The sequence below is a fragment of the Scyliorhinus canicula genome, chromosome 16 (genome assembly GCF_902713615.1).
Source record: "Scyliorhinus canicula chromosome 16, sScyCan1.1, whole genome shotgun sequence".
Taxonomy (NCBI): Eukaryota; Metazoa; Chordata; class Chondrichthyes; order Carcharhiniformes; family Scyliorhinidae; genus Scyliorhinus; species Scyliorhinus canicula.
The window spans coordinates 21,928,275-21,953,405 of NC_052161.1; the positions used below are offsets into that span (position 1 = coordinate 21,928,275).

A 25,131-nucleotide genomic window follows, 5' to 3' on the forward strand; every position below is an offset into this window, starting at 1 on the left:
GAAAAGCATATAAACTACTGTCTAAAAACTGGAACATTTGTTCTGTTTTTCGCAGGTCCATATGAAAACAGGACCGTATTTGAAACTTTGGATATTGGCTGGCAGTTGCTCCGAATATTCCCCAAGGAGATGCTGAAACGTATCCCTCAAAGTACACTGGCAGAATTCTACCCAAGAGATGCTGCGAAACATCAGTGAACTTCCAGATTCAAGAGTGGATTTTTTTTTTTTTTTTTCAAGCTTCATAAAGAGTTAATTTAGTATTGAAGCATTCTATACTTAACACACTCCAGAAACTGTTTATATCGATCCATGTTTTTGTATTGTAAAGATAGAAAGATATACAGATCAAAGTATTATATTGGAATCCACAAAATATTATTTGAAAAAAAATATTTCTGTGAGCAGGCGGTGACAATTGGAGAAATGTGTTTACAGCAATTAAAATCATTTGTTTACATTCTCTACCAGTGTGTGAATAAAACAATTAGATTTATTATCTGCACCCATTAGGTACGAGATGGTTTAACGGAACAAAAGGACAAACATTTTCATCTTAAAAGTAAAACCAAGAAACTGGATATTTAAAGATTTCATGTAACCAGTTATCAAGCCTAATTTATCTTAATTGGGGAATTGCTAGAATTTTCAGAATTAGGAAATGTCATTCTATTCTCGTACAACTTATTCCCAAGCACATAAAGAAATCAGCAATTGTGTTTAAAATATGTTTGCCGACATAAATGGTGTTGTTCAAAAGTAATAACTGGAAAATATTTTGATATAAAGCACTGTATAAATATTTTGGTCAATTATGGAGAAAATTTATGAATTCAAACAAGTAGATCTGCTTTAACTATGTCCTGCATTTTCTAATGTTCTAAACATAAGAAATTAGGTCGCTTAAACTTCTGTATTTATGGTTATAATAGTGTTTAAAAATAGTGAATAAAATATATGCTATGGAGATGCATTCCACCTGCCTACAATTAAGTGGAATAGTGTAAGGGTGATTAACTTTAATCAAGATTTTTGTCTACTAATTTTGACCTTTGTAGAAAGACCAGTTAATCTGAGTATCAAATTTTTGATCTGTTTACATTAGACACGATAAATGTTTCACTTGAGTTTTCATTCCTTCTCACTAATTGTTATTTTCAAAACAGCTTTTACTTATTGACTCTCATCTATAAATGTATCACACTACTGATTATTTCCATATAAACTTTTTGTTTTGGAAGTTAGCTTGTAGAGGACTGAATGTGTGTATGCTGTTGTTTTCCATATATTTGTGCAATCAAAATTGACCTGAAATAAAGTTATAAATGGAAAAGCTAGACTTGTAAATGCTTATAATAATCTTTATTAGTGTTGCAAGTAATCTCATCAGAAAATGTAAAATTTTGCTATAGTGCAATACTTTTTGCAGTAGGTACAATATAAAACACTGAAAAAATTTACTACTGTTGTTCAAGATTGTTACTTCTGAACATAATGACATTCTGTTTTGGAGCACCGAGGTTTAGATTGATATTTATTGTCACATATACCGAAATACAGTGAAAAGTATTTTTCTGCGACCAAGAGAGCGTACACCGTATGTACATTGTAAACAAAAGAATAATCAACAGCGTACATTGACAAATGGTAAACAACAAATAGTGATTGGTTAACAGTGCGGAACAAGGGCCAAACAAACCAATACGTGAGCAAGAGTAGCATAGGCGTCGTGAATAGTGTTCTTGCAGGGAACAGATCAGTCCGAGGGTGAGTCGTTGATGAGTCTTGTAGCTGTGGGGAAGAAGCTGTTCCTACGTCTGGATATGCAGGTTTTCAGACTTCTGTATCTTCTGCCTGATGGAAGGGTCTGGAAGAGGGAAAAGCCTGAGTGTGAGGGGTCTCTGACCATGCTGTCTGCCTTCCTGAGGCAGTGGGATGTGTAGACAGAATCAATGGGAGGGTGGCAAGCTTGATGCATTGGGCTGAGTTCACCACACTCTGCAGTCTCTTGTGATCTTGGGCAGAGCATTTGCCATACCAAACTATGATGCAGCCGGATAGGATGCGGTCTATGGCACATCTGTAAAAGTTTGAGAGAGTCAATGCAAACATGCCAAATTTCTTTAGCTTCCGTAGGAAGTAGAGACGTTGGGCTTTCTTGACTGTTGCATCAACTTGAGTGGACCAGGACAGACTGCTGGTGATGGTGACCCCAACCTTAAAAGCTATCAACCATCTCAACTTCGGAGCCATTGATGTAGATTGGGGAGGGGGGGGGGGGGGGGGGGGGGGTCGTCATGCTACGCTTCCTGAAGTCTATGATCAGTTCCTTGGTCTTTCCAACATTTAGAGAGAGGTTTTCGGTACACCATGCAACCAAGTGATCTATCTGCCTTCTGTAGTCTGATTTGCTATTGTTTGAGATATGATCCACCATGTTGTATCATCTACAAACTTATAGATTGCATTGGAGTTAAATCTTGCCACGCAGTCATATGTATATGACGTACAGAAAAGGACTGAGCACAGTGTTACGGGGCCCCCGTGTTGAGGACTATTGTAGTTACCTATTCTGACAGATTGAGATTAAATCTAAAATTGGATTTAAATTTGCCTTTGCACTGTTGGTCAGGGTATTCGACCGCTTAAAATACAATCACTGAGTCTTCAGACTATTTCTATGCCACTGCTGGTTACATTTTAGAGTAAATTAATTTGTGTTTAAGGGATACTAAGAGTAAATTAATTTGTGTTTAAGGCATATTGAGTTTGCTTTTGTTTTCATAGGTAACTTTGGTTTAAATACTGTTTGAAAGATTTCCATGTCACATACATAATGTTTGAACTTAGTCTGTATTGATGTTTTAAAGATGCAGCATTGTGCATTTTGAGCTTGCTTGTCTGGAACACTAATCATACAAAGGTGATTCAAGAATAGCTTATGAATGGAGGCAACAACCTAACAGACCATGAAGGAGACACTTCCCTAAATGGAGTGAATGCAAATAAAGCAAAGTAATGGGCTATGGACCAGTATATAAAAGACAATGAGGCAGATGTATGAAAAGACAACATGGTTCAGAGGATTTGGTGTATTTTTTTATAAACGCAGTGTTGTTATGCCATAGATTTAAGGTAAGGGGCAGGAGGTTTAGAGGGGATGTGAGGGGGAACCTTTTTACTCAGAAAGCAGTGGGAGTTTGGAATTCACACTTGTGATCCCAGGGCATACAAGGCTATCCCAGGGCCAAGTGCTGGAAAATGGGATCAGAAGAGTTAGGTGGTTGTGTTTGATCGGTGTGGATGTGTTGGGCCGAAGAGCCTTTTCTGTGTTGAATATCACGATAAACAGCATATCCTTTGACTCACTGGGGATTGATGATGTGGAGATACCAGCGTTGGACTGGGGTGAGCACAGTAAGAAGTCTTCCAACACCAGGTTAAAGCCCAACGGATTTGTTTCAAACGCTAGCTTTCGGAGCACTGCTCCTTTCTCGGGTGAATCAGAGGCAGGAGCAGTGCTCTGAAAGCTAGTATTTGAAACACACCTGTTGGACTTTAACCTGGTGTTGTAAGACTTCTTACTGTGCTCACTGGGGATTGATCTGGGATTCCTTGTATTGTCTGCTTTTTGAGGCCTTGGGCATCACAATTGGGCACCTATTCCCAGCACCCACATACCCTTAAATACACAAGAAAAGGGAAAACATCAAGGCCAAGAATTGAGGATGGCTAGAGCTAGATTTTTGAAGAACTGAATGGCTCCTGGAGGAATTTTAAGCTAACACAACCAGATTTCTGTGTTGGAGTCCCACAATCTCATGAGTAATCAAAAGATATGTGTTGAATTACCAATTGGTCCAACAAACATTTGTCAGCTGGGTGGAGATGTTAGAATTGCTTCCAAAGCTGATGGCCAGCTATGAGCAGAATTGCCATGTCACAATTGTTTAAGCTTCCCAAATTTAAAAATGTTGTTTTCAATGGCTGTTGGTCCTACTTTGTGCGATATCTCACCCATTCAGCAATATCTGATTGTCACTGGTTTAAAGCATTTTATTCTGATCCTGCAACTGTTTCACTGAATTAGTTTGGATGAAGAAATGCTGATCTCATTATTTCAGAATGCAAACTCCACCATCATACTCTCAGCCAACTCGCAATGTTAATTTATTAAATAATGGTAAGAAAATCAATTCATAAGTTAACCTTATTCAGAGTTGGAGACTTCCGGGCGGGAGGCAGCCACACATTGGAGAGCTCCCGTTCGGGAACGGCATTTTAGGGGATTAACGCCCGGTCCCAGGGGTTACAGAGGTGGCAAAAGCAGGGACAGTGAAGAGAAATATCAAAAACAAGTTAAAAAGCGGCTGTGAAAAAAGCAGCTAAAAGTCCGTCAGGGAGTTGAAAGGTCACCGTGGGGGCGGCAAGGAAAGTGGAGGCTGGGGCACCAGGGGAAGCAGCATTGTCCACAGCTGAAGAAATTACTAAGGTGATGGCTGCGGAACTCGAAAGGTAGTTCACAAAGCACATGGAGGCGAGGAAGGAGATGGGGACGGTATTGAGAGTGCTGGTGGAGGAGGCGATTGCCCCGGTGAGGGCGGCGGTGCGGGAGCAAGGTGAGACAAGGAAGTGGAAGAGACGTTATTGCAGCACAGTTATCAAATTACCTCAATGGGGAAGGAGATGCAGAAGGTGATAGAGATCAACAAGGATCTGCAAGCCAAAATGGATGACTTGGAAAACCGAACCAGTCGACAGAATCTGAGGATTATGGGTCTTCCCGAAGGAGTGGAAGGCCCGAGGCTGACTGAGTATTTTGCCATGATGTTGGCGAAGCTATTGGGGGAGGGGGATGGCCCCTCCTGATATGAACTGGATCGGGCTCACCGGCCGTGGAGGACTATACCAAAGGCGAGTGAGCCGCTGAGAGTAGTAACTTTGTGTTTTTGTAGGTACAGCGTGAAGGAGAAGGTCCTGTTCTGGGCAAAGCAGAAGCAGGTGGTGCAGTGGGTTGGAGCTGGTGTACGCATAAATCAGGACTACACGGTGGAGCTGGCGAGGAGGCGACCTGCCTTTAGCCGGGTGAAGAAGGCACTGTACATCAGCAAGGTGCAGTGCGGCATAGTATATCCAGCTAAGTTGAGGGTGACCTACAAATCCAAATGCAGAAGCAGCAGAGGAGTTTGCGAAGGCAGAAGGACTGTGGCTGCATTGAGAAGTGGACATGTACCAATGTAGCCTCATGTAACTGTACTTTTTCACTGCAGTTGGTGTATGTGCTAAATGAGCTAATGTTGTATGTACTTGGACAAGGGAAGAAGGGACTTTCGTTTGCAATGATGGTTCTTTGGGACCTGGGTATGTTTGCGGGGTCTGTGTGCTAAAGGGGAGTTGGATTTCCTGGGACCGGGCAAGGGGGAAAGAGACCCGGGTGGGGGCCGCCACACTGGCCGGTTTAAGCCAGCCAGTAAACGGGAGTGAGGTGGGGGGAGGGGCTGCGGACATCAGAGCCCGGCAGAACAGGGCCTGATGAATCTAGCCGGGGTGGAAAGTTGGGGGGAGGAGTTAGGGAGGGAGGGCTTGCAATGTGTGGGTCTCATGTACGGTACTCTTTCGTGGATTGGATGGCATCGAATGTTAGCGGGAGGGAGAGGGACTCATGAGGTCAACGGTGACCATAGGCGATTACTGATTCAATTTTTCTTTTTCAGTGTTTTTTTCTCTCCTTTGATTGTCCTGCCATGGGAGGGAGGATTTGTTTTATTTGATGCTTATATTGTCAGGTGGGCCGCTGTTTGGGACGGTGGGAGGATGGGATCGTTGTTGTTGATAAGGGAATTGACTTTGTATTTGTTACCGTTTACTGCTTGTGGGTGGGGTGTAAATTTTGACGAAAATGGAGAATAAAAATATTTTTTTAAAAACCTTATTCAGAGTTTTAGTTCACTAAACATAAAGTACTTACAAACCTCTGAACTTAATTCTGGGTGTAGTAGCAGCCTAGAATGCAAAAGCAAGGATATTGCACTAAATGTTTAGAAATCACTGGTTAGGCATCAGTTGAAGTGTTGCAGTCAATTCTAGGACAGCACACTTTAGGAAGGATATCAAGACTGTGGAGAGAATTCAGAGAAGATTTACTAGAATGGTACCAGAGATGTCAAACTCCAGTCATATAGAGACTAGAGAAAGTGAGAGTGTGCTCCTTCGAGCAAGAAGGCGGTGGAGAGATGCAAGAGAGGTTTTCAAAAATTTGCAAGTGTTTTGGTAGCTAATAAGGCAGTACTGTTTACACTGGCAGGAAGACTGGCAGCCAGGAGATTAATTTTGAGATAATGTACAAAAGAGCCAGAGGGAAGCTGCGAATTGTGTTACAAGTGTGCAGCAAGTTGCGATGATTTCTAATGCACTGCAACAACAACCTATATTTATATAGCATCTTTAATATAACACATCCCACAGCACTTCACGAGCAGTAAAAACAAAATATGGCACCCAGACACAAAGATGTTTGATCAGATGGCCAAAGAGGTGGATTTTAGTGGGGTATCTCAAAAAGAGGAAAGTGGGTCAAAGAGGTTAAGAGGTGAAATTCCAGAGTTTGGGACTGAGGCAGCTGAAGACATGGCAGAATGACTAAATTTGGGGATGCTCAAGAGGCCAGAATTAGATGTTGCAGCTTTATTAGTGGCAGCACGGTAGCATTGTGGATAGCACAATCGCTTCACAGCTCCAGGGTCCCAGGTTCGATTCCGGCTTGGGTCACTGTCTGTGTGGAATCTGCACATTCTCCCCGTGTGTGCGTGGGTTTCCTCCGGGTGCTCCGGTTTCCTCCCACAGTCCAAAGATGTCCACGTTAGGTGGATTGGACATGATAAATTGCCCTTAGTGTCCAAAATTGCCCTTAGTGTTGGGTGGGGTTACTGGGTTATGGGGATAGGATGGAGGTGTTAACCTTGGGTAGGGTGCTCTTTCCAGGAGCCGGTGCAGACCCGATGGGCCGAATGGCCTCCTTCCGCACTGTAAATTCTCTAGATCTAGTTTGAGGGTTGTGGGACTGGAGGAGGTTGCAGAGAATGAAATTAAATGAATGAAAATCGCTTATTGTCACGAGTAGGCTTCAAATGAAGTTACTGTGAAAAGCCCCTAGTCGCCACATTCCGGCGTCTATTCGGGGAGGCTGTTACGGGAATCGAACCGTGCTGCTGGCCTGCCTGATCTGCTTTCAAAGCCAGCGATTTAGCCCTGTGCTAAACAGCCCCTGTTTAATGGGAGGGGAAAAGCCAAGGAGAGATCCAAAAATAAGGATGGGAATTCTAAAATCGACACGTTGTTTGACCAAGAGGAAATGCAAGTAGGTGATTGGGGATGTGTTGGCAAACAGAACTTGGTGCCAGTTAAGAATTGGGCAGCAGAGTGTTGGATGGATGGCCTCAAGTTTACTGGAGGCAGAATGTGGTTGGTTCGCCAGGAGTGCTTTGGAATAATGAATAGCCTGAAAGGGTAATGGCAACAGATTGACTAGTAATTTTTGGAAGGGAATTGTAGATATACTGGAAATGTTTTTAAAAGTGCAGTGCCATGGAAAAAGCAAGAGTGAGTGGAGGTAAGTCTTTCAATGAGTCCATACAAGCACAAGGGGACTCCTGTAAATATGATTCTACCATTTTGGAAAATTGGGTGCGAGCAGACAGTTCCTGAACTCAAAGTTTTCTGATTGATAGTATTGTCATTCAAAAGAACTATCTGTAACCCGCTATGGGACGGACTGAAGATGTGAAAACTTGAATCCAAATACTTTCTTTACATTTGGGTGCTGATTCATAGATCAAAGAATTTGCAGTGCAGGAGGCCATTCAGCCCATCTATACAGCCCCTGAAAGAGCACCCCACCTAAGCCCACACCGCCACCTTATCCCCGTAACCCAGTAACCCCACCTACTTTTGGGCACTATAGGGCAATTTAGCAGGACAAATCCACCTAACCTGCATATCTTTGGACCATGGGAGGAACCCGGAGGAAACCCACGCAGACGGGGAGAACAAGCAGACTCCGTACAGACAGTGACCCAAGCCAGGAATCCAACCCGGACCCCTGACGTTGTGCAGCAACAGTGCTAACCACTGTGCTACCGTACCACAGAGTTGATCAGCTTAATGAAATATCACAAATTTAAACCCACCATGTGTGCCTCTGTTTTCCATTTTGACACATGGCCGCGGCAATTTGCTCACAATTTTACATCTACTCCACCGAAGTCGTAGCACCAGTTTTGAAACTACGCGATCAGCCTTCACCTCAATTTTAGGAGACTTCACCGCGCTTTGAGGCTTCAGGTGGTTTATCACCAGACAGTATTGCACAATTCTGACCTTTAAAAAGTCTAATCTGTTTTTAAAGTATGCACCAGTGTCTGTGTGTGTGTTCCCAGTGCGGAGGTGGGAACATTTTCCAAAGATTGTCCTTTGAACCCGAGTTTATGGGGAATGAAGAGTGGGTTGCATTTATAGAATTCACTGACATGCCCCACAACGTCGTGGGTCACACTCAGTTCTACTTCCTCGACTAACGAAGGGCTTTAAAGGGAAAAGGGTTACGGTTAGGCTTTACCAGGACTTAAATCAGAAAATGTTGGAAACGTTCAGCAGCCTCTGTGGAGACAGAAGCCTTTGCTTTCGAAGTAGCACAACCCACATGCACTGAACATAACACTTAGATTTAATTGTTAAACACCATCCTGATCTTCCGAGTTCCTTTCGATGAAGCAAGGCTCATTCCTCACTCCTTTGCGGTTTTATATGCAGGGTGTGTTCGAAAGTTACCCAACTGCAGGTACACTTGGAAGGGGGCCAGGGTGAGAGCCAGTGGCGAACCTTTCGACTTCCTCTTAAGCAGTTGCCTTTATCCAGTTGAAATCCGGGTCCCAGCAGAAATGGACACTCCGGAGGAAGAAAAGCACATCGAAAATCTGAAGGACAAACAAGGTGAGAACCCATGTTGGAAGATTGTTCCACCCACATCAGTAAGAGCTGTAAAATTGTTGTAACACCCAGAGCGATGCAAGCTGCGTGAAAAAGTGGAGCCCCCTCACTTGCTTTCAAACAAGGCAGCTTTCAGAGGGATATCTTTTAAAAGCTGATCTGATGCAGTGTCTTTCCAAACGATTGATTCGTGACTTAAGTCAAAACTAAAAGATAGCTTTTGGCTCCTGGCTGCACTTTTCAGAAACGCGGCCAGTTGTCTTGCCCATGTGAAATAATTAAATCTCCATGCAGGCATTTTCATATAAATCTATGAACGGTACGTTTGGGCACAGTAGTTATTTCAATCGCTTTTGAGTAAATCACATTCGGGATCTCAGCCGAAGAGTTGCATCTTATCAATTATATTTGCAATGGAGCTGGATCTTGCATACTTCTGTACATCTTCGTGATAATTACTCATCGACAAGTGTCAAGATCTCACCCCGGGTCATTGCAGTTGTTTTAGTGGTACTTATTAGCAGAAATGTTAGTCACAGTGATGAATGATGCCTTTAGTTTGCCAGTGATGCAGTCACTACTTATAACTTTAGTATCAGCAGTTTGTTAAAAAAACTAATTTTAAATATATATAAATTGAGCAGCATTCCTGCTTTGTAGTGAGACTGTCACTTTAAATAAATGACAGGATTAACAAATTATAGCTGCCTTAATATCAAATGCAGACGCGGTGCTGTATTTCTATGCTGTAAAGTGGCCAATGCAACAGGCCTATTATTGGTTTTTTTTAAAAATTCACTCAGGTGTTGTGGGCATCGCTAGCTGGGCTGACGTTTGTTGCCCATACCTGATTGTCCTTGAACTGAGGGGCTGGTTAGCACAGATCAGAGGGCAGTTAAGAATCAACCACATTGTGTGCATCACTCTCTAGCAAATGCAACATGAGGGGTGATCAGACAAGATTAGAGGGTTGATTTTTCATTCTCTATTGTGGACGGCATGGTGGCACAGTGGCTAGCACTGTCACCTAACAGCCAGGGACCCGGGTTCAATTCTAGCCTCTGGTGATGGTGTGGAGTTCTCCACATGTCTGGGTGGGCTTCCCCCCACAGTCTAAAGATGTGCAGGTTAGGTGGATTGGCCTTGTGGGCGGCACAGTAGCACAGTGGTTGCTTCACAGCTCTAGGGTCCCTGCTTCGATTCCTGGCTTGTGCCACTGTCTGTGTTGAGTCTGTACGTTCACCCCATGTCTGTATGGATTTCCGGTTTCCTCCCACAAGTCCCGAAAGATGTGCTGCTGGGTCATTTGGACATTCTGAAGTCTCCCTCAGTGTACCCACATAGGCGCCAGAATGTGGCGACTAGGGGCTTTTCACAGTAACTTCATTGCAGTGTTAATGTAAGCCTATTTGTGACAATAAAGATTTTTTTAAAAATTAAATTGCCCGTAGTGTCGAAAGATTTAGGTGGGGGAGTGGCCTTGGTAGGGTGCTCATTCAGAGGGTTGGTGTAGACTCGATGGGCCGAATGGCCTCCTTCTGCACTGTAGAGATTCTATGATTCTACAAAATTTGAATGATGGAGAGCAGGTTAAATTTCAGCACTATGACTTGGATGGGAAACCAGCTCCAGCTGATAGTACGAGGGTCACTTGTTCATCTGTAAGAATCTTAAGTGGGCAGCACGGTAGCACAGTGGTTAGCACTGTTGCTTCACAACTCCATGGTCCCAGGTTCGATTCCCGTGTAGGGCCACTCTCTGTGCAGAGTCTGCACGTTCTCCCCGTGTCTGCGTGGGTTTCCTCCAGGTGCTCCCGTTTCCTCCCACAGTCCAAAGATGTGCAGGTTAGGTGGATTGGCCATGTAAATTGCCCTTAGCGTCTAAAAAGGTGAGGTGGGGTTACGGGGATAGGATGGAGGCGTGGGACTAGGTGGGGTGCTCTTCTCAAGAGCCGGTGCAGACTCGATGGACCGAATGGCCTCCTTCTGCACTGTAAATTCTATGATTTTATGAAATTACTTTTAGTCGCTTCAACCCCATTCTTCACAGGCATGTGATTGAGTACTATCAGAATATGTGAAATTAAGTTCCCTTGATTTTGGGTCACTGTTTTCTGCCTGGGTTGCAATTTTTAGGCCTAGTTATTAAAAGCCAGGATATCAACCGCATCATCAGTTAGAGGAAGAGGTGATCACACTAGAACAAAAAGATCCATAGAGCCAAAAATGGGGATTTCAGGATTGTTGATGATCTTGTGGGTTAGCTAAGAAATATAAAAATAAAGTTTTTTTTAAAATTGAGAAACTGGGCATCAGAATTTAAAATCTAGCACCGAAAGAAATACAAATTTTTGAGAGATCTTGTTTAATGCTGAAAAAAATGAAGGGAAGTCACGTGAGTGGCCTGGCTGGACTTTGAGCAAAGGCCATTAATTAGCAAGTGGAATTGGTCAGATTGTTGCCACTCTCATTGGAGAATCTTCAGAAACAGAAGAAATGAAGGAAGATTGGAAAGCAGCTAACGTAACGCCTATCTTTGATAAAGGGTCATAAGATCAATGCAGTGAACTCTGAGCCAGTGAACCCAGTGTCTGATACGACTGATGCACTGGAGGGCATGGTGAGAGAAGACATCATAAAACAGCTCGGTCTGATTAGTGAGGATAATTATGGATTCATGAGGGAGGAGGTGACATCATCATTAACAACACAAATTCCATGGATGTGACGTAGATTTTAGCAAGAATTTTGATACTGTACTGCACAGGCAATTGGCTTATATGATGGGATGGCAGTGAAATTAGAGCTGAGAGTCTGAAAGGGATTCAATGTTGCTTAGGCCAGAATAAAGCAAAGGATGGTTGTGAATAGGTCTGTATTAACATGGCAGAGGCTCATTAGTCGGGGTGCTACAGTAATCAGCACTTAGCCATTGCTATTTGCACTGGCTATAAATTATGTTGCTGGGGACAGAAACAAAGCTAAATTTGCAAATTATCAGTAATTTGTGGTGGGGGTGTCAAACAATGGGAAACAGGCAAATTAAATGAGAATGTTCATTTTTAGAAATGTTGGGACGATGTACTCATGTATATATCCACATTAAATGCCATTTGTCTTGCAGGTTGAAGACTGCAGAAAATAAATGTCTCCTATTGGCTAGGGACAATTAGATACCTCATGAACTATTAGGGGGAATATGAGCTCTTCCGATGAGGGGTGGGGGGGGGGGCGGGGGCGGCAGTGGGGCAATTTGTCAACCTATCAGCTGTATAAAGCTGCATGGCAGCACAAGTGGATAGTGGATTAGGGCAGCATGGTAGTACAAGTGGATAGCACTGTGGCTTCACAGCGCCAGGGTCTCAGGTTCAATTCCTCGCTGGGTCACTGTCTGTGCAGAGTCTGCACATTCTCCCCGTGTCTGCATGGGTTTCCTCCTGTTCCTCCGGTTTCTTCCCACAGTCCAAAGACATGCAGGTTAGGTGGATTGGCCATGATAAATTGCCTTTAGTGACCAAAAAGGTTAGGAGGGGTTATGGGTTACAGGGATAGGGTGGAAGTGAGGGCTTAAGTGGGTCAGTGCAGACTCGATGGGCCCAATTGCCTCCTTCTGCACTGTTATGTTCTATAAATAGAGCTGGCCAGTGTGGCACCGGCTAGAGAGAAAACCATGCGTAAACTGCTGGTGCTGTATAAATATTGTTGTAAATAAAAGTTACTTTCTGTTTGATTCTACAAAATGCGTGCTGGACACTTCGTGGCCCAAAAAATAAAAGGAAACAAAATGACTCTCGGCTGTAGGAAAAAACACTGCAGATGAATGTGGGAGTGTTGGTCTACAGTCTATTAAATGCAAAATCTGGTAGCAACAAGGAAAGCCAACATGCCACAAGGCCACCTCTGGTGTACTATGTACAATTCTGGTCCGGAATATGGCAAGAATATTTAGGCATTGCAGATGAGCATAAAACATACAGTGCAGAAGGAGGCCATTCGGCCCATCGAGTCTGCACCGACCCACATCAGCCCTATCCCCGTAACCCAATAACTCCTCCTTACCTTTTGTTGTGGTCACTAAGGGCAATTTAGCGTGGCCAATCCACCTAACCTGCACGTCTTTGGACTGTGGGAGGAAACCGGAACACCCGGAGGAAACCCACGCAGACACGGGGAGAACGCGCAGACTCCGCACAGACAGTGACCCAGCGGGGAATCGAACCTGGGACCCAGGCGTTGTGAAGCCACAGTGCTAGCCACCTGTGCTACCGTGCTGCCCACATGGTGGAATAAAGGGTAACCAAATTGATATTGAGCTTCAAATTGATATTGAGTTTATGACACCTGTGCCATGAACTGAGATTTAAGAGACTGGCTTATTTATTCGATGGGTTTGTGGGACATATTGATAATTCATGTATTATTAATTCTACTCTAGAATCATAAGGTATAGTTCATAAGAGGGAAGATGCACTGACAGTTTATAGAATTGTAGAATGCTACAGTATTAGGTATTTCTTCCACTAAAGCTGCACCAGTGATTCTCTATAAACCTACTCATCTAATCCCACATAGCTATTCGCTACTCCATCAAAATATAAGATGTATCCTCGAGAGGTAAAGGATGTGAGTAAATCCAATGACTGAAAAGTTAACCTCCTTGATTGGAGAACCACATGTGAAATATATTCTGCAGCAGTACCTTGACGCCAGTAAATAATAATTGGTCTGAAAGGAAAATCAATCCACATCTTTGAAGTGGAGCAAGAGCTGACCTAGCGAACAGACAAACATGAGCAATTTTACACTGTCATTATTCTGTCTGACCAGGAACCAGCACACCAGTCACTTGGTCGTACCAAAGTTTCACACAAGTACATTTTCACAGGACATTTTCACGGGGCAACTTCAGGAGAATATCCAAGTTACAGAGGAAATTCAAATCCTACTCTGCTTTTCTACAACAAATGGAGGCAAATGGACACAGGCCGAGTGCCGGGAAGCTCGCGGCTGTTCCCGTTCGCTACCACACTTCAAAATCTTTCCGGAGAATTGCGCACATAGCCTTTAAAATTTAATTTCTTGAAAGATCTTCAGCATTTTTATTCCTATGTCCATTTGTCTACGTTCGTTGTAAGAAATACACTTTTAAAAAATAAAGTTAGTACCCAATTCTGTTTCTCCCAATTAAGGGGCAATTTAGCGTGGCCAATTCTCCTACCAGGCACATCTTTTGGGCTGTGGGGGTAAGACCCACGCAGTCACGAGGAGAATGTGCAAACTCTACATGGACAGTGACCCAGGGCCGGGATCAAACCCGGGCCCTCAGCGCTGTGATTCAGCTGGGCTAACCACTCGGCCACCGTGCTGGCCCTTTATAATAAATACACTTAAATAAATGGTTTTAAAATTATTTTTTTTGCAGTGGTGTACACTTGTACGAGAAACATTAAAATACCCCCACCACAACCAGTATGATGCCTCTAACTCTGTTCAGTGATGAGGGCCGACCACTAATCCCATGCCCCACACACCCCCCAGACATGAGGTCCTGCCCCTCTCCCACACCCAACATGCCCTACCCATGCACACTTGGCCGTGGGGGCGGGGAGGCGGCCTTCTCACAAGACCGCACACCCTGCGCCCCATACATCCGAACTGAACATCGCCAAACCCTGGCCATGGACATGTGCCCAGGGATGGGGTCCATCCCCGAGGTGTTTGGATGTTGGCTGCTCCCTCTGTGGTGCTGCCTCCTGCAATGTTCAAGAACAGTCCATGCATCAAGGTATGATTGGAATGCCAGGCAATGAGCCCTACATACTACATGGCCCGCCCACACACGGGGATCCACTTGGATGTGTGAAGTGCTCACTTAACCATGAGTGCCAATTCCCTATTAGCAATAGCCTTCAGCCACATGGCCAGATGCCTCTGTGGTCAGTGGGAGTTATGGGTGGTTGGTGGGGCAGACAGGCAGAGACTAAGGTTGTCCCCCGAATAGGAACACATGATCCTGGGTTTGGTATGTAGGATCTGAGCACCTTTGCACAACCCAGCAGAGCTACCCAGTCCCGATACTCCAAACCTCCATGGCGGTCCACCTCCAACTGAGGCTGTACCCACCCCGCCCCCTGTGCATGCTCACCGGACGAAGATGGCTGCTCACCTCCTAGGGACCTGCAGCTCTTCAATCATGTTCACATTTTTCAAATAGAGTACTGGACTTGCTGGGGTGGCGGCTTGGTCATGTTCGATACGGGATAGCTCCTGTTAACTGAATGGAAATAGGGCTTAAGGGATAATATTGGTTTCTCGCCACGCCACGGTGGGATCCTGATTTTGCCTACAGGAGCGGGCTGGTTGCATCTCAAACGGTTTGGCGCCCAACGCGTTTCTTGTTTTGGTCTCTCCCAATATTCACCGGCCGCATCGTGCTCTCGCTCGAGTGTAATGAGACCACTGAATCACACCCTATGGCTTGTGTTATGACTTAATTCTCATATGAAAATTTATTTTTCCTCTACTGTAGCAATTGATGAATATGAAGAACTGATAAAAGAAAATAAGAAAGTAAGAGAGGAGGTTAGTATTTTTCCAACAGATCAAAACTAAATGACAATCTGATATAGGATAGAATTGTACAATTGCTTTGTGGATCCTGCTAGTATCTCATTTATACACCCTTTGATTGGATATGATGGATCCATTGTCATTTTTAAAAAGTAAGACCCAATATAGCTTGCAAATATAATTTGTGTATTTACAGCTAATTCACAATGACGTTCGTTATCCCTGTTATTTACTCTGCCCTGCTAAATCACTTTGGCCACCTTCCGAGAGACATCTTGCTTCCCGCCTCCTTGCACGACTAGCCAATTGTTCCTGCTACCTCAATATTGACAAGTCTTTATGCTGCTTCCATTCCCCTCCGCCGCTCACCGAGGGACATTTTAGTCCCTGCATCCCAGACATCCGAACAGAATATCGGCAAACCCTGGTCAGACATCCGAGCAGAACTTCACCAAACCCCAGCCATGGACATGTGCCCAGGCTTGGGCTCACCCCACTCTTCCAATGGTGCCCCCCCCCCCCACCCCCCACTATCCTCACCCCACGCCGCCCAGGGCTATAAGCCTTTGCAACTTTCTGTCTCTACTAATCAAGTACATGTTTGTCGGCCAATAGTTCAATCCTCCTCCACAGGGCCCTCAAAATGGGCCCACAGAATCTGTTCTACACCCTCCCTGCTAATTATTCAAACATCCTCCACCCCCTTTCCTTCCCCAATTGTCACCTTCCTCATTCTTTTCCTTCCCTTATTCTACCTCTTCCAGCAATCCTCAATATTTCCCTTTTCCACCTCTTCTCCCCCACCACCCCATCTTCCTATTTCTCAATATATGCCTCCCTCCATCGTCACCAATTTCCTCTTTTTCTCTTCTTGCACAGTCCGGTCTTCTCCTCCTTATGCTTCTTGCTTCCTCTCTCTCCTGCTCCATTTCTAGTTCGCCCTCTCCCCACTCATGCCTGTCTCCCTTTCTTACCATCTCCCTCACCCTTTTCTCACGTTATCCTCCTCTTTTTCCTCCTTTTGCTCTTTTTTTCTCTTCTCCACTTCCCTCTTCCTTGCATTCTCCTCCCTTCCCCCTTCTTATTCGTCCTTCCCATCTGCACCCAGTTAGCTTTCTTGTACTGCTGCTGCACCAGAATACTTCACTTACTCTCAATTCCTCGTGTAAAACACGACAAAGATTGATTGGTTAATTATTAATTATAACTGGTCTATTCAGCTCCATCTTAATTATAAATTTCAATGGCATTTATAGAAATGCTATGACTCAAAATGTTAACTGTAAAATTAGGTATTGTATCTTAATTACATTTTGTTCTCATAACGTGTAGAATTTTGCGACAAAAACAAACATGAAATTTCCCCTGTGGGACGTTACAGCAGTGCAAATTTAGATGGTTTGTTTTTACAATAAATATCAAGTTATTTGCGATTGTTAAGATTGATGATAAGGTTGAGGAAAGGAGCTGTCTTTGGTTAGTCAGACCTTATGCTTCAGATCATTGGTCACATTGCAGAAATGCAATCTTTTCATTAACTTCGGTTAATTCTGTGAATCATTGTTCGTTTATTGTCATATTAATACATTAATGTGTTGAATGTGTTCCACAGTTTAATTATTTAATTGAAAATAATTGACTATTTAGTGGATTCTAGGTCAATGGAATATCTACTCCAACAGTCTCTGTGTGAATAGGTTGTGATTTTGATGGGGCTCTATTGTTATTGTGTTAAGATATAATTAACAATTGTGATCATGCATCATAGTGTTATGCATCTTGGAGAGGGATCGAGTCGATAATTGCAATGGGCTTTTCTGATGTGCTGCATATATCTTCTGAACTGTTTACTATAAATATGTTAAATTGTGGTAATATATGCCCCCTTTGGTTAAAGAATACTGAAAATAACTATTAACTGAAAACTGGGCCGGGATTCTCCGATCCCACGGCCAAGTTCTGACGCCGGCATCACAAGCAGCGCGAGCCACTCCGGCATCAACGGGCCTCCAGACCCAGGTATTCATCCCTTCCTAGGGGGCTAGTACGGCGCCGGAGTGGTGTCCGTTGCTCCGGCTATCGAAGCCTGGTGCACCACGGCTGGCGTAGGTCCGCGCATGCGCGCCACAGCTGGCGCGAGTCCGCGCATGCGCGTGGGTTCCTGTCTCCGTGCCAGCCCCCGGACAATACGGCGGAGCTCTATAGCGGCCCGGCAACAATGTGGAACATTGTTATCATCTACAAAGTTAATCAAACATTCTGCTTCTAAAATATCATTTTGAATTCACAATAAGACCTGTTGAGCGGGAAATTTCATTCATATTCAGAGATATGGGGCTGGATTCTTGATTTCTGCGGCTAGGTGCTGATGCCAACGGAGGATCCGTGGAATTCCATGACGGAAAAATCGGCGTCACACAGGCACCCATTCCATTACCGACGAAGGGCTACTACTGGCGAAAAGCGATGGGGTAATCGCCGGGTCCGTGATGGACACACGCAGGGCTGACCAGCAACACTATACACCCTTCACACATGCACCGATCACGCCCGAAAATATGGCGCTGGTGGTGCTGAACCAAGCACCGGTCCACCCTGATCCCACTACCCACCTCCTGGCCACCCCCCACTATTCCCCCTAACCCTGCCAGAAGCCCCCAGCCAGCGGTGTCCAGAGAACAAAGTTTGAGGGGAGGAGCAAAGAACATTACTGTTGTCTTCCCAATATTTAATTAGAGTAAATTTCTGCTCATCAAGAACTGCATGTCAAACAAGCATTGTGACAAAACAGAGCCAGTGAAAGGGCCAAGAGGGATATTGGTGAGGTCAAGTTGGGTGAGATCAGCTTACATAGGGACATAGGACTTAAGGGCAGGAGTAGGCCATTCAGCCCTTCTGAACCTGCTCCACCATTCAATAAGATCATGTCTGCCTCAACTTCACTTTCCCAAATGCCTACACCCCCCCCCCCCCCCCACACCCCTCTCCCCCCGTCCCCCGCCAAGCCCCCCCCCCCACCCCAATGCTGAATCGAGTAAGCCTTATCTGAACTTGTTCTGACACAAATATATCTTTTCCAAATTAGGGGAAAAATACTGTATGCAGTATTCCAGATGTGGCCTCACCAAGCTGGACAGCTGCAGTAAAACTTCCTTACTTTTTTGCTCCATTCCATTTACCTTCCAAATAACTTACTGCACCTAATGTTTTGTGATTTGTGCACAAGGACACTCAGATCCCTCTGTGCCACCGAGATTTGCAATCTCTCCCACATTTAAATAGTTATATTCTTCCTGTCAAAATGGACAAGTTTACATTTCCCCGAATTATATATGTCAAACCTAATATTGTGTCTTTGGAATGAGGTGAAGTATGTAGATTGGAAACAGGAGGGGATTAAGGACAGATTTTGTGCTGTGGGGGGAGGGGGGGGGGGGGGCGGTGTGTGTTGGGGGGGGGGGGGGAGTTCTCCTACCACTTTAAGTAGTAGAGTACAGAAGTCAGGATTATCTTTGCATTTCAAAGTGATTCTGGAGCAGTGAGCATTTTTGGCAGAGAGCAGGAAGGCCCAATAATGCTTTGTGATCTAGCAATGTACCAAGTCTGCATGCCCTGGGCCTGTAGGGCAAGGATGATCATGTAAGATGATAAGGTCAAGCAGTGGCCATGACAATAAATAGGGGCTCTTCTCCCTACCCACCTCACCCCTCACCCCAACATTAATTGTCAGCAAAACCACCCGCCACCTGCTTGACATTCATCGCCTGCATCCCCCACCCCCGCCCCCCCCATGTATGCTCTTCCACCCGCCCGCCACACATATACACATCCCGCTATCCCTGGTACTGTCAAACTGTGCCAGGCATGTATTTCTACTGCCCCCCCACCTTGGGTGCTATACCTACCTCTGTGGCCTTGGAGAAATCCCCTCGACCTCCTCATGCCTGACCGTACCTCCTGATGTGTTATCTGAGTTGGTCTAACATCGACTGCAACTGGATGCAGTGAAACGAGAAACAGGCTTCCGATGCAGGAGATGGTCCAACACTGTTTTATTGAACTTGCTGATTGCTGTACATAACCACCTCCTACTGGCTTGACCAGACTAGCTCTCTATCACATGGTGATGATGTTCATTGGCCTGTGCACTGCGACTATCTCCTTAGCCGTGTCCTGTGAGAGAGAGGGAGTCTTAATGCCCTGTGGGCTTTATAGTGCTGGTGTCCTGTCTGGTGATTGGTTGTTCTGTATCGTGTGTGTTCATTGGTTGTCCTGTGTGTCAATCACTACCTGTCTGAATCTCATGATATGCATGAGTGGATATTATGACATCTCCCCTTTTTAAAGTAAGTGGGATCGCTACCATCTCGGTGGCCTTGTGGACAGGTGGGATCACTGCCAGATCGGTGGCCTTGTGGACAGGTGGGATCGCTGCCAGATCGGTGGCCTCATGGTGCAAGACGTCTGGAGGAGGCATGGTGACATGCGGAGAAGTGCGGTCGGGCGATGGGCAGGGAACATTATGCAGCGCCCTCCTGTTGCGTCGTAAAATGGAGCCATCAGCCATTTGGAGAACGAAAGACCTGGGAGTAGCCTGTCTGACGACAACAGCTGGGGCTGACCAACCTCCCTCAGGCAGCTGAACGCGAACAACATCGTCTGGAGCCAGCGCAGGCAGATCCGTGGAACGAGCATCGTACGTGACTTTTGCTGCTCCCTGGATTGCTGCACCTTCTGCACCACCGTGAGGTGGTCAAGGTCTGGAACATGAATGGCTGGAACAGTCGTCCTCAGGTTGCGATTCATGAGCAACTGCACCGGAGACAAACTAGTCGACAGAGGGGTTGCCCTGTATGCCAATAGCGCCAGGTTGAAATCCGGTTGAAAGCCTTCCCGTTTGATTGCGGGTAATGGGGACTGGATGTGGTATGACTGAAGTGGTAGGATCGTGCAAAGTCCGACACTCTTGGCTGTAGAAACATGGACCGTTGTCACTCATTACTGTGAGTGGTATCCCGTGCCTGGCAAACGTCTCTTTGCAGGCTTTGATGATTGACTGGGACGTGAGGTCTGACAGTTTCACCACTTCCGGGTAGCTGGAGAAGTAATTGACCAGGAGCACGTAATCATGCCCATTTGCATGAAAGATCACAATCTCGTGCTGTTGCAACGTTTCCTTGGGCTGAGCTGGTTGAAGCTTCTGGCATGTTGTGCAGTTGAGGACTGTGTTGGCAATGTCCTGGCTGATGCCAGGCCAGTAAACTGCCTGCCAAGCTCTGCGTCGACATTTCTCCACCCCCAGGGATCTGTCTGAGCACCATGGTTTGCATGCTTTGGGGAATGACGATTCTATCTAGTTTAAGAAGGATCCTCTGAACAACCGTCAGCTCATCTTTTTTTAAATAAATTTAGATTAGCCAATTATTTTTTCCAATTAAGGGGCAATTTAGCGTGGCCAATCCACCTACTCTGCACATTTTTTGGGTTGTGGGGGCGAAACCCACTCAGACACGGGGAGAATGTGCAAACTCCACACGGGCAGTGACCCAGAGCCGGGATCGAACCTGGGACCTCAGCGCCGTGAGGCGGTTGTGCTAACCACTAGGCCACCGTGCTGCCCCAGCTCATCTTTAACTTTGAAGAACTGGGGGCACTGCCCCTTTTGCCAGCCATGGGAGAGGTGCTTCATCACGCGCAGTAGGGGATCTTTGGCAGTTTCTTCGCGTATTTGGACAACATCAGTGGCTGGGAGGTTGCTGACACACAGCTGCACCTGTGCTTCAGTGTGGCAAATGAAGTCGCCCTGTTCACACAGCATGGTGACGGATCGGGATAGGGCATCCGCGACGATCAGCTCCTTACCCGGTGTGTAGACGAGTTCGAAGTCATATCGGTGGAGACGAAGAAGAATTCACTGCAGCCGAGGTGTCATGTCATTTAAATCCTTCTGGATTATGGGGACTAAAGGCCTGTGGTCTGTTTCCACCGTGAACTTTGGCAGGCAGTATACGTAGTTATGAAACTTGACTATTCCTGTCAGGCCCACCTCTTCGATCTGGGCATACCATTGTTCGGTCGGAGTCATGGCTCTGGAGGCATATGCCACTGGAGCCCAGGACGAGGAGTCGTCTCGCTAGAGGAGCACCGCCCCAATGCCGTCCGGGCTTGCGTCTGTGGATATCGGTATCCTTGGTTGGGTCAAAGAACGTCAGTACTGGGGCTGTGGTGAGCTTCGCCTTCAGCTCAAGCCACTCCGCTTGATGTGCAGGAAGCCACTGGAACACTGTCGACTTTTTTACGAGATACCGGAGGGCCGTGGTGTGGGTTGCCGTGTTGGGAATGAATTTCCCGAGAAAATTCACCATCCCGAGGAAATGGAGGACCGCCTTTTTGTCCTCTGGTGTCTTCATGGTATTGATTGCCAGCACCTTGTCAGCATCAGGTTGCACACCCTGCTGTGAAGTGTGGTCACCCAGAAACTTGATAGCGGACCTACCAAATGAGCATTTGGCCCTGTTGAGCTGGAGGCCGTTTTCATGTATCCTCTGGAAAACCTGTTTGAGGAAAGCAATGTGATCCTCGGGCGTTGTGGACCAGATGATCACGTCGTCCACAGTGACTTGCACCCCCTCGATACCCTCCATCATTTGCTCCATTATGCGATGAAATACTTCGGAAGCTGATATGATACCAAAAGGCATACGGTTGTAGCAATACCTGCCGAACGGAGTGTTAAACGGGCACAGCTTCCGACTGGACTCATCCAGCTGTATCTGCCAGAACCCACGGGAGGCATCCAGCTTGGTGAAGAATTTGGCATGAGCCATCTCACAGGTTAACTCTTCACGCTTCGGGATCGGGTAGTGCTCTCGCATGATGCTGCGATTCAGGTCTTTGGGATCAATGCAAATGTGGAGTTCACCAGAGGGCTTCTTGACGCAGACCATGGAGCTGACCCAGTCTGTTGGTCCCGTGACCTTTGAGATGATGCCCTGGTCTTGGAGCTCTCGTAGCTGCATTTTCAGACGATTCTTGAGAGGGGCTGGCGCCCGGCGTGGTGCATGGATGACAGGGATGGCATTCGGTTTGAGCAATATCTTGTAACGATATGGGAGCGTGCCCATTCCATCAAACATGTTGTGGTATTGCGTGAGAATGTCGTCTATCTCAGCCTGGAGATTCACATTGGGCGAGGCAGTCGCAGGTGTCGAGGACATGGCATGGACACTCTGGACCAGATTTAGGAGTTTGTATGTGCGAGCACCGAGCAGGGATGCCTTGTCAGGCTGGACGATCTCGAATCGTAACGTCACCTTGATTGCCTTGTGAGATACACCTAGCTGACACGATCCACTGGCAGCTATGGCATTGCCATTGTAGTCAAGGAGCTGGCAGGCTGGTGGAAGAACGCTAGGTTGGTCTCGGATTCTGTCGAGGTCCGACTGTGATATGAGGTTTGCAGATCCGTCAGTGTCCAATTTAAATTGGATGCGAGACTGGTTAACCGTGATGGCAGCACACCACTCGTCGTCAGGATCCACACTGAGGATGTGTGGTTTGCAGGCACGGTGGAAGCCAGCTCGCGCGTGGTGATTATGCCCACCCGGTATGGAGACTCGAGGCAGTCAGCATCGGGGTACGTTGGGCTGTTGGGATCAGAATCCTGCATGCCTTGTTGTACGCAGCAGACACGTCTGCGCTGCAGCTGGGATCGCTGGCTGTTGGTCGGTGGAGCGGACCGGCATAAGGCCACCTCCCGTTGAATATTCCTTGAGGATGGAAGATCTGGAGAGATTCTTCGCATGCTAATATATTAAAATGAGGTTCCCGGGACCCCAGAGTGAGATTCTGACAACTCCACCAGAGAGGGGGAATGAAAATTCCCAAACCCAATCATGCCAGACGGAGATAACTCGCTTATTGATTCTCTCCCGATTTTCACCCCACACTGAGCTTCTCATGGGCGGAGAGTGCAGGTTGAAAATCGTCCCCGTTATGCATGTTACATTGCAGGACATCATCGTCGTATCCAATATAGTTCACAGAAACAAGAGGTAAATAGTTGCTAAATTAGATTGGATTCAGACTTTCCAAATTAAAACTGTTAAAAACTACACATCTGAGTGGTAAATCAATAATCACAAACTGAAGCCCCATCTTGTGTTATGTTTGCCACAATTGAATTCATTTTCCTTTTTACGAACAGAATGAAAGATTGATTGAAGAAAAAAACAACGTTATTCAGCAAGTGAAGGGATTTCATCGTGGTAAGTCAATATGTTTGATATGTTGATGCTAATCCAGGAGCGTTACCATAGTTACAAAACGCGAGTCAGCAGTCCAGAATCCACAACCTTATCAGATCTGATGTAGGAATGTGGCAGGATATCTGAAATTAGAAACAAAAAGTACCGAAAATATACATTTCTGTCAGTAACTGAGCATAATTGTAACTCAGTGACTGAGGATTATTTGAGGCCCCATTCTTCCGTTGCCCAGGTCACTGGCCACACCGGCGAGGTTAAACCGGGCACCGATTGGTACTGGTTTCCTCAATCAGGTGAGGTGTGATGGCTACTCCGAGGTCCTCAGAGGCCAATGGTGCCCCCAGGTCGTCAGGCAGAGCAGGGCAGCACTCTGGCACCCAAGCCCCATGGTAGTGCCAACCTGACACACTGGCAATGCCAAGCTGACACTTCCAGGGTGCCAAGGCCCCTGTCCATCTCCAAGGCTGGCAGCGCCAGGATGCCTGGTTGGTACATCCAAGGGTCGGGGGGCAGGGGGGGTGGTAGCATTGTCCATGGGCAGGGAATGTGGAGAACCCTCAAGCTCACGGAGATCGGGGCACCCTTTCAAAATGGCAGCTCAATCTCTGAGGAACCAGCATGTTCAGCTCCCCACTGATGAAAATATTTCTAAGTGTGGGCTGGACTGGGGAGAAACTCTCCTAGGCCTCAAAAAATGACTTGTGTGTGAGTGAATCCAGGTCTGGACCTCAAGAGTTAGCAGGAAACACCCTGCCAAACTCATCCAAAATAACACAGGGTGTGAATCTCTGGCCGCGTTGCGCTCGAGCGAGAGCACAACATGGTCGATGAATCACGGGTGAAGCCTTCCCGACAGCCTCCACGCCTCCTGGGATATAACCAAACCCCGCAAGGTGTCGGAATCGGAACTCTGTCCAAAAGGGACATGACCAAACGGCACTCGCAAAGGTAGAGCTTAAATCTACTTAAGGTCTACCTACCCGAGATACACCTGCCTCCCTTGATTCCCCGGCCTCCCCAGTGAGGCTGCAGCCAGGTGCCATCTGTACTGGTCCACAAGAACGAGGACGAGGTGGAACAGCACCCGGGGAGGCTCCTGGGCTATCCAAGACCCATAGGTGGTCAGGGATGGTGCATAGAAGTGTCATAGAATTTACAGTGCAGAAGGAGGACATTCAGCCCATTCACCGACCTTTGAAAGAGCACCCTACCTAAGCCCACACCTTCACCGTATCCTTGTAACCCAGCAACCCCACCTAATCTTTGGACACTACGGGGCAATTGAGAGTGACCAATCCACATAACCCGCA

General features: G+C 46.2%; 2 protein-coding genes and 1 long non-coding RNA gene across 8 annotated transcripts in view; 2 read left to right on the top strand and 1 right to left on the bottom strand.

Annotated features, from left to right (window-relative positions):
• The window catches only part of atp6v1ba (ATPase, H+ transporting, lysosomal, V1 subunit B, member a), a 71,238-nt gene extending 69,905 nt beyond the window's left edge, over positions 1 to 1,333 (top strand). Inside the window, exon 14 of the mRNA XM_038773775.1 lies at positions 56 to 1,333. Within this exon, the coding sequence (XP_038629703.1) occupies positions 56 to 198 (143 nt within the window). The 3' untranslated portion in view covers positions 199 to 1,333. The remainder of the gene's footprint in view (positions 1 to 55) is intronic.
• Positions 1,334 to 1,347: 14 nt separating this feature from the next.
• Positions 1,348 to 19,629, bottom strand: LOC119950885. 4 transcript variants are annotated; one of them, XR_005457453.1, is made up of 5 exons: positions 19,460 to 19,629; positions 15,151 to 15,258; positions 13,684 to 13,756; positions 8,878 to 8,972; positions 1,348 to 1,867 (listed from the first exon to the last, which is right to left on the bottom strand). It is a non-coding gene; the product is annotated as an uncharacterized LOC119950885 (long non-coding RNA). The 4 variants fall into 4 exon arrangements; XR_005457452.1 differs by lacking the exon at positions 13,684 to 13,756; XR_005457451.1 differs by lacking the exon at positions 1,348 to 1,867 and having other exon boundaries at positions 8,706 to 8,972.
• The window catches only part of LOC119950883 (shootin-1-like), a 144,834-nt gene continuing 128,569 nt past the window's right edge, over positions 8,867 to 25,131 (top strand). For all 3 annotated transcript variants that reach the window (XM_038773771.1, XM_038773774.1, XM_038773773.1), the window contains exons 1-3: positions 8,867 to 8,988; positions 15,514 to 15,566; positions 23,761 to 23,821. In XM_038773771.1, the coding sequence (XP_038629699.1) occupies positions 8,937 to 8,988; positions 15,514 to 15,566; positions 23,761 to 23,821 (166 nt within the window). In that variant the 5' untranslated portion in view covers positions 8,867 to 8,936. The remainder of the gene's footprint in view (positions 8,989 to 15,513; positions 15,567 to 23,760; positions 23,822 to 25,131) is intronic.